Source organism: Dama dama, chromosome 5 (genome assembly GCF_033118175.1).
Source record: "Dama dama isolate Ldn47 chromosome 5, ASM3311817v1, whole genome shotgun sequence".
In the NCBI taxonomy this organism is placed as follows: domain Eukaryota; kingdom Metazoa; phylum Chordata; class Mammalia; order Artiodactyla; family Cervidae; genus Dama; species Dama dama.
In genome coordinates, this window is record NC_083685.1 from 126,102,826 (window position 1) to 126,111,588 (window position 8,763).

The 8,763-nt window shown below is 59.2% G+C and overlaps 1 protein-coding gene across 1 annotated transcript; it reads right to left on the reverse strand.

Annotated features, from left to right (window-relative positions):
• Window positions 1-987: 987 nt before the first annotated feature.
• On the reverse strand, window positions 988-5,516 carry GPR142 (G protein-coupled receptor 142). Its single transcript, XM_061140793.1, has 5 exons — window positions 5,471-5,516; window positions 4,921-5,126; window positions 3,552-3,687; window positions 2,638-2,796; window positions 988-1,859 (listed from the first exon to the last, which is right to left on the reverse strand). The coding sequence occupies exons 1-5, from the start codon at window positions 5,514-5,516 to the stop codon at window positions 988-990; spliced, it is 1,419 nt and encodes a 472-aa protein (XP_060996776.1).
• Window positions 5,517-8,763: the final 3,247 nt, after the last annotated feature.

Here is an 8,763-nt window from a genome sequence, read left to right on the forward strand (position 1 = left end):
TAGGGAGGGAAGGGAGAAGGCCAAGTGCATTTATTTTGCACTGAATGTTTGCCCCGCGCACATCTGCCTTCTTCACTTCTGTGATCCCACTAAGGGTTGGGTGCTGGTGAGGGCCCGCCTGGACCTCCCATTCAGGGGAAAGGTCAGTTCAGCCTGATCAAGAAGCAGAAAGCAGACTGCTAATGTGTTTACCCGATGCCTGGAGCAGGTGGGAGGTCCGTCTGCTGTTTCTCCCAGCTGCCTTTCCAGGCTGGCACCACCGAAAGGAGAGAGTCTGGGAAGGCCGAGCAGAGCCCCCCTGGGCCTCACGTCAGCGGAGCCATCTCCCTTCCTCCCCTTGGTGGAGAAAGAATCTTCTTCCCCAAGTGCAGAGGTCAGCAGCGTGGCGGGGGCCACCTCTCCCCTCTCCTGGCCTCTGTGCTCAGAGGGCCTTTTGTTGCTTAGTCCTGTTCCTCAGCAACCATGAAGACTGCAGCCGCGGGCTCTCTGGGGCCCCTGAACCTGTTCTGGCTCCAGGGCAGGGAGTCAATCAAAATCAGTCCAGGACACTCAAGACCCCAAGGTCTTTATGTCGCCCCAGAGCTGGGACGTTGAGTCTGCTTAAGACCACTTTCCCAGACAGCTCTCTCTCATTGGTCAGCCCCCCACATGGTTCCCCCAGCCCAGGAAAGGCCTGGAATCCTGGGACATCTCTCTCTCCCTGGTATTGCCAGCAGAAGCCAGAGAAGCAATTGACGCAGAGAATGAGAGGTGGGCTCCAGGAAGGGGCGGGATAGAACAATTCATATTCATCCATCCATCCATCTACTCATTCATTCAGCCCACCAGCATTAATTTGGCTTCCTGGGGAGCCACGCCTGAAGCAAGAACTCTCTCTCCTCACCCCCAGGTTGCCATGGAGGGTGTCGATAAGGTTTGTGGGCACAACCACAGAGACCCCAGTAATCTGAGCGTGAGCCATCCCAAGCTCCCTGCGTGGGCTCCTTTCTACAACTCTGCCCCCTTGGGGCGTCCCGGAGGCTTCAGCATAGGCTCTGCCACCATGCCCGTCGACTGTGACCCCAGGGGGCAGGGCAGGTGGGCGTCCCGGAAGACCTCTCGGACAGTGGCCCGGAACGTCTTGCTGACGAAACAGTAGAGGCCGAAGTTGACGGCGGTGTTGAGCATGGCCACCATGTTGGCCACGTCCAGGGCCAGGTGGACCCTCCAGTCATGATAGACGGGGGCCACGTACAGGTGATAGAGCATGACGAAGGTGCGGGGTGCCCAGAGGAGGGCGAAGAGTGTGGTCACGCCCAGGAGGATGGCCGTGCTCTTGCCCACCTGGGGCCGTGGCCCGCTCCGGCCCCTCCGCCGCAGCCGGCGGACGATGGCCAGGTTGGCCACCAGGAAAACGCCACAGGGGATGAAATAGACAATGAGGCAGTGAGCCCACTTGAGCACCTCGTCCAGCGTGCTGTGCGGGTCCACGTCCCTCCACACGTCCAGCCACCAGTAGAAGGGGATGCCAGTGAGCAGGGCAGCCCCAAGGACAGCGGCGACGGCCCGGCGGGCCCGGCCTGGGGACGAGGTGGCCCGGTGGCGCAGGGGGTGGCACAGGGCGCTGTACCTGTCCACCGTGAGCAGCACGGCGATCCAGACCGAGGCGTGGTTGGCAGCGAACTCCAGGACGTTAGCTGTGCGTACCACGGCCTGGGGCACCTCGCGGGCCAGCACGGCTCCCTGCAGCAGGAAGCCCACGAACACGATGACCACCTGCGTGACGATGTCCGAGGCCGTGAGTGCCAGAAGGTAGTAGTAGGAGGGCTTCCGGGTCCTGGCGGCGAGGCGGGCCAGGGCCACTGTGGTCAGGAGATTGACTGATGGTCACCGAGGTCAGGGAGGGGAGAGGTCAGAGGTTAGTAAGGGCTGCCTGGATTTGCTTTCTCATTATCCCTCCCCACTTGCTGCTTCTTGCTTCTCTTTTCCTCTTTCCGGAACCTTCCTAAAGCTCCCTTTGTTGGGAAGGTTAACCAGATCAGCCTTGCCTTGTCCAGCCATGGCACCACAGGCCACTGCCTTACCAGACGACAGGCAGGGAGGAGCCATTCTCTAATTCCACCGTCGTCTCCTGCATCCCACCACACCCCTGCTCTGCTCTCTGAAGGCAGCGCATGGTGCAAGAAGCTCTCAGTGTGAGGCTCTGGGCCGTTCTGCATGAACTTATTCTAGGAGATGCCCATTTCTAGGGGAAGAAGGGGGCTGTCTGCTCTAGTGAAAACTCGGGTTTAGCTATTGAGCACGCCAAGCTTCTGCAATGGCTCAGCGGTAAAGAATCTGCTTGCAATGCCGGAGATCCAGGAGTTGTGTGTTCGATCCCTTGGTCAGGAAGATCCCCTGGAGGAGGAAATGGCAACCCACTCCAGGATTCTTTCCTGGAAGATCTCATGGACAAAGGAGCTTGGTGGGCCACTGAGCACCCTCACTTTTACTCCCCACTATGCTTGGCTCTGCAGTGGTCCAGAGCACCCCCACAAGGCAAGGGGAAGGAATCTATGACCCTGGGTCTCAGGGGTCAGCACAGAGGATTGGCACCCATCGAAGGAGCACCCCAATTTCTGGCCCAGCCCTGGACCCCAGACCCCACTCCCCACTCACCAGGCAGCCCCAGGCCCAGGAGGACGCTGTAGTAGATGACAGGGATGACCCCAGCCACACATGGGGACATCGCGGGGCTCTCGGGCCAACGGCCTTCAAACTCCTGGCTCAGCCCACTGCCGTTGGGTGTGGGCAGCAGGGTCACCCGTAGCTGGCCAGCTAGGAAGTGTGGAATGGCAGGTTAGAACTGTTGGTCTCTTTCCAGCCTGGCCTGGAGCAGCCCCACCCTGACCTTGGCCCTGAGGTCTTTACTCATTTTGGCTCTGTACAGAGTCCCTAGTCAGGTCCAGCCAAACGCAGTCCCGATGGCCACGTCTGCTCCACCCCAGCCCACCCGCTCAGGGGTCTGGCTCCCCTATCAATGGGCAGAAGTACTTGGTGGCCTTTCTCGCCATCTTAGTGATCATGTCTGAATCACCTTGTTCCCAGGCAGCCTGAGTCAGACCGTCTGAACTGGGGCTTGAGCGCTGTGTCCTTAAGGCATCCTGGGCGACAGGCCTGGACCCACCGTGACTCACGGCAACCCCGCTGCTGTAGCAAACAGCTGCCTCCTCTTCAAGGAGAGATGCGACCAAGTTCTCTCCTTTCTACTCCAAAGAGCATCTCTCTCTCTCTGTCTCCTAGTACCACTGGAGCTGGAAAGGCCCTGGTTTTCAGATGGGGAGACTAGGTCCAGAGGGCTCAGGTGTGACCTGCCTGCCGTCACACACATCTGGCTGGTGGACGGTCTGGGATGAGGACCACACACATGCTCTGGTCACTCCCCCCCTAGTCTACACTTTCGGATGTTAGGTCTCACCTTCCAGCTTTTGATTTTTTCCCCTTCAAGCTCCCCATTCCCACCGCACCTCCGGATTCTTTGCTGGCCTTGCCACCTCACTCTCCCTGCCCACCCTGGGTCTGAGGCGCCTCACCTGTCTCTCCTCCTGCCAGCTGCATGCTCCTGGGTCCTGGGTCACCGTGTGGCTTTTTCCGGGGGTGCCTGCAGCTCCCTCTTAGTTGTTTGCCTGACGATTCTTCCAGCAGCACTGAGCCTGAGATCAGTACGTGCTGCGAGGCAGCGGGTGGTGGGAGGAGGGAGGGGGAGGAGGGGGAGGGGGAGACTGGAGGCCCAGGAGGATGAGCCTGAGCAGTGATACCGTCTGGAGCAAAGAAAGATTACGAGGGAGCCTGGGAAGGGAAGGGGCGAGGCTGGAGGGCAGCACTGGCACTCTAGATGGCCTGCCCCATGCTCCAAGGGCACTGGGAACCGGCCTGGGCTCAGTCTGGCTGTCAGAAACCCTGGGGGTGAGAATTCTGAAGAAAGGCAGAAGGGTCCCAGGAGCTGACTCAGAGAGGAGTGGGGGGCAACCTGCGCTGGGGAGGGAGCGCTGAGGCTGCCCGGGGCCGGACACGGATCTGGAGAGGAGCCCCCAGGCCAGGCTGGAAGGAATCGGTCGTGCAGTGGCTGCGGGTGGTGGGCCGAGAAGGAGGCTACCCCGGGGTGGGGTGGGGGGCTGCTGGCCTGGAAGGATGGCAGGAAGCCATGCCCAGGGCTGGCCGGGGACCGCAGGAGGAGCCGAACCCAGTTGCCAGCAGCTCTGGGAAACCCAGACCCAGCGGCACCCCGCAAGCCCTTGTTTTCCTAGCCCTGGTGAAATGAACCATCCTTCAAGCAGTCACTAGCAAATAAACACCATCCGGCGTGGCTTGCAGTCTGGAGAGACTGGAATTTGAGCCTGGCCAGCTCTCCCATCCCACGTGGGGAACAGTCACCAGTGCAGCCCGTAGTGGGCGCCTGGGACACGTGCCGATTGAGTCAGGGGCGAGCTGAGGCCCAGCCTGGAATTCCCTCCCACGCTCACCCTCTGGGAATGCTGAAGAGCCTATCTCTGGGCTCCCTGAGTTAGACCTGAGCCCCTTGGACTGCAAGGAGATCAAACCAGTCCATCCTAAAGAAATCAACCCGGAACATTCACTGAAGGACTGATGCTGAAGCTCCAAAACTTCGGCCACCTGATGGGAAGAGTTGACTCATTGGAAAAGACACTGATGCTGGGGAAGATTGAGGGCAAGAAGAGAAAGGGACGACGGAGGATGAGATGGTTGGATGGCATCACCGATTCAATGGACATGAGTTTGAGCAAATTCTGGGAGATGGTGAAGAACAGGGAAGACTGGTGTGCTGCAGTCGGTGGGGTTGCAAAGAGTTGGATACAACTTAGTGACTGAACAACAACAAAGTTAAATCCCACTCTGGGGCTGGAAGTACCAGGATGCCCACCCCCAGCCTCACCTTCACACCCAGCTGCGGAACTCACAGAAGCCTTGCTGCCCCCTGGTGGCCAGGTCCAGCACTGCATGCCTCCAAGAGTCCACTGACTTTGGCCAGGTCCCGTGGGTGGCACAGTAGGCCTCAGGTCCCCAGGCAGAGTGTCCGGGACTCCAGCAACAGAGGGTGCAAGTGGTGCAGATAAGTCCCCAGGCCACCACCTCCCGGCACCAGGAGGCTGTGGGTGAGCAGGGGCCACTTATAGCCAGGCGTAAATGTCCCTGCCGACATCTCCTGAGGACCCACCCCATCCGCACGGGTGGCCCTCCCTGCAGCCCTGCAAGCTAACATGGGACACCTCAGTTTCACGTGAGAGGGGACCGAAGCTCAGAGAAGTCCAGCAAGTAGGCTAAGGCCACAGAGCATGTAAGTGGCGGCAGGTGGAATTTGAACTTGGCCTTGTCCCTCCTCCAGAACCGTTACTGGCCACTCCCTTCCACTGGAAGAGCAGGCGCTCAGGTAGCACAGGTCTCCCGTGAGCTCAGCCTTTACCGGGAGGGGGAGTGGGCCAGGTAGACTCACCCCTCGGATGCACAAGGCCCTCCAGCTGGGGGTGGGTGGGCAGCATGATGCAGGGTGCTGAGGCTGGAAGGTCGGTGCCACCGCGGGTCAGCCTGGCTTCAGGCGAAGCTTTCCATGTCACGTCAGTTACTTTGAAGGGCGATTCTTTCCTGTTTATCACTGCTGTGCCTACCCCCCCCCCCCAACCCCGAGTGGCCTGGAACCTAGACTCCTGATTCCTTGGTCCCCAGTCTAAGTGTTCTGGGGCACCCTAGCTCAGGTAGTGAGACATCACAGGTACAAGGGAGGCTGCAGCCGGGGGAGCGGTGCTGGAAGCCCACCCCTCCATTCTCCCGTGTCTGCTCACCCTTGCCGCAGATTCACTCTGCATCCTGCCCCAAGAGGCTCTACCACCACTAGTGATTCCTTGCCTCGCGTGTGGCTACTGAAATAGCTTCCCAGAAGAGACAGTATGGAGGCGCGGAAAGAAAAGCAGAAAAATGACACCTGAATCCAGGCTCGGCCCCTTCTGGGCCAGGAGACCTCAGACAAGCCCCTTGGGTCATGGATGCTCTTGTCTCAGGTGGGAAGTTACACTGGTCTCCGGGAATTGTTCTAGCTCAGACTTGCTCTCGAGGAATTACGGAGCTTCCAGATGCACAGGGCAAGATAAAATGGATTGTCTCTGACCTTCCATTTGCAAGATTGGGCAGGGCAGACGCCCCACTTCCTCTCTCCAGCTCCAAGACTCTCACACACAGCACACACACACACACCTACAAACACATGCATACATACTTACAGACCGAACATATGTACATATGAGGACACACATGCACAGCACACACACACACATGCACGCATACACTCCAGAAATCCTCAGACTAAGAAAATGAAAACAGAGAATGCATATTCCTGGAAAGCCAGGTTTTTTTGTTTGTTTTTAAAAATTTATTTGGCTGAACTGGATCTTAGTTGTGGCATGCAAGCTCTTTAGTTTCGGCATGCAAACTCTCAGTTGCAGCATATGGGATCTAATTCCCTGACCAGGGATCGCACCCAGGCTCTCTTCACTGGGAGCTTGGAGTCTTGGCCACTGGATCAGCAGGGCAGTGGCCTGAAAAGTCAGTTTTTAAATCAGTAGAGGAGTTTCAGGGATGACAAGTTAGAGCTAGAAGAGGCAAGGCCTCTCAGAGATGGGGAGTCAGAGGGGACTCTCTTGGGTCTTCTCGGTAACCTGGGCCCTCCCCAGTTCCTGCATACTTGAAATGCCGTCCATCTAAGTCTAGCGGGTGGAGCTTAGCTGGGGGGTGTACACGACCATCGTCAAGATACTAACAGGACACAGGTGCCCTGGCTTCTACGTGGAAGGTGGGAGATTCCAGCGCAGTGGGTCACACTTCTGAGCCTCGAGACTTTCTTACTGAAAGACCATTTTCTGACTAGTGGGTTTTCTCAGCATCATCTTTGTAAAAAATCATCAATAACATCCTATTGAACAGCACTGGCCCTGACCCCCCCCCCCCCGCCCCCGCCTTCACACTGAGGCTCCGTCTTGTTGGATTGGGTCAGGGAGGTGGTATGGCCCCCGGGAAGGGCAGGCACGCAGCCAGTGGGCAGGGGGTGGCGAATCTGGATGAAGGGAGCCGGGCATGAAGGTCAGGACAGCCGGGAGGGGTTTCCGCTGGGCTGCACAGCTGCGCCTCTGCCAACCCGGACGAAGCAGGTGCCAGACCCAATTCCAGCTCTCTCTGTGGCTCCAGAGAGGGGTGGGGGGTGGAGCTGTTGGGTTTCTCTGTGCCAGCCCGGGGCAGAGATCAATGCATTGAGCTGGTCCCTGGGATTCAGAGAGCAAGGGAGGGCGGGCTCTGACCCAGCCCTAGTGAAGGACCCAGCCTCGGGAGAAACGCTAAGCTGGATCTCCCTGGAGCACCGCCCACCCCCCCCAACACCCACCACACACACACACCATTTCAGTTTATCAACTTGGAAGCACTCCCTCCAGTGAGGATCTGGGCCAGGCCCTACCTGCTCCTGGAAAAGGTGAGGCCCCACCAGTGCCCCCCACCCACCCCCCTGGGCTCCAGACCCCACCTTCTCTCCATTCCTTTGTCCTTAGAGGAGCTCTCCCCTGAACTAACCCAGCCGACACTGTCCCCTAGCTGTCTGCCTCGGTGTCTCCGACTGCCAGGGCGGATCCGGGCTCTGTGTGTGTCTCCTTGCAGCTTTTATTATTATTATTATTTGACCGCACCAGGTCTTAGTCGCAGCAAGCCAGATCTTAGTTGCCTGATCAGAGATGGAACCCAGCCCCCGTGCATTGGGAACACGGAGTCTTAAGCACTGGACCACCAGGGAAGCCCCCTCCTTGGAACTTTGAGATGTGAAAAATTACAGTAGGAAGCTGGACTGAAGAGAAAGCTTCCACGGAGGTGAACCAAGAGACCTGAGGCCACTTGAGAAGGTGAATTAGAGGAAGGTGCCAGGGCAGCTCCTGGTCAGACAGCGGGTGGGATGCCTGCGGGGGACCAGCCTCAAGTGAGGCAGCCAGCCCAGTTCTGGGTGGGGGTGCTCCGGGGCAGGGGTGCAAAGGCTGGGGTGCAGCTGCTGTATGCCCGGCCCTGCCATTCTAGCTCACCTTGACCTGGGTGGGGGGGCGGGTGTGATGGCCACAGTCCCCACGTCCCTAAGGCCCATCACCCTCCTCAGAGCACGCCAGGAACATTCTTCAACGCAGGACATCAAAGTGACATCAGCTACCCCACGGCCCCTCCTTAGAGCCCTGTCCTCTTTTCTGGGGTGCTAGCCCACCCCAACTCGGGAGAGGGAGGGCGGGGCCTGGGCTGCTGCCTCCTCCTGTTCCAGGCCCTTCCTTCGCACTCCTTGGCTCACCACGGTGCTCCAGCCGGGATGCTGCCAAGCGTACTCTGTGCCAGGGCCGGGGGTCAGGGGAGGGGGCTGGGGACCCTCTGGGCTGGTGGCTGCCTCTGGTTCTGGAGCCCTTTGCCTGCCCTTTGGGGAGCCTTCGGCTTCCCAGGAGAGGAGTGACTAGCTATGCCGGGTGGTGAGAGATGTGGGGGAGGCCGCCGGATCTGGTCCCCTCAGGGGCCCGAGGGCAGCACAATAGCGCCTGGGGCGCCCGCTCTCCGGCTCAACTGGTTGCCTGGGTAACAGCTGGGGCCAGTTTCCACCAATCCAAGGCAGAGGCTGGGTGGCGGGAGGGAAGCCAGCCGGGAAAGGGAGGGCCATCCCCTCGGGCTGGATCCTATATAAGGAGGAGGGATGTGTGCGGAGCGGTCTGGGCTCTGCTATTC

Coding starts and splice junctions, on each gene's coding strand:
- GPR142 (XM_061140793.1), bottom strand. CDS start 5,516: ATGCTGCCCACCCACCCCCAGCTGGAGGGCCTTGTGCATCCGAGGG. Junction 5,127..5,470: donor GGGCCTTGTGCATCCGAGGG/GTGAGTCTACCT, acceptor GCTCACCCACAG/CCTCCTGGTGCCGGGAGGTG. Junction 1,860..2,637: donor CCTGGGCCTGGGGCTGCCTG/GTGAGTGGGGAG, acceptor GGTGACCATCAG/TCAATCTCCTGACCACAGTG.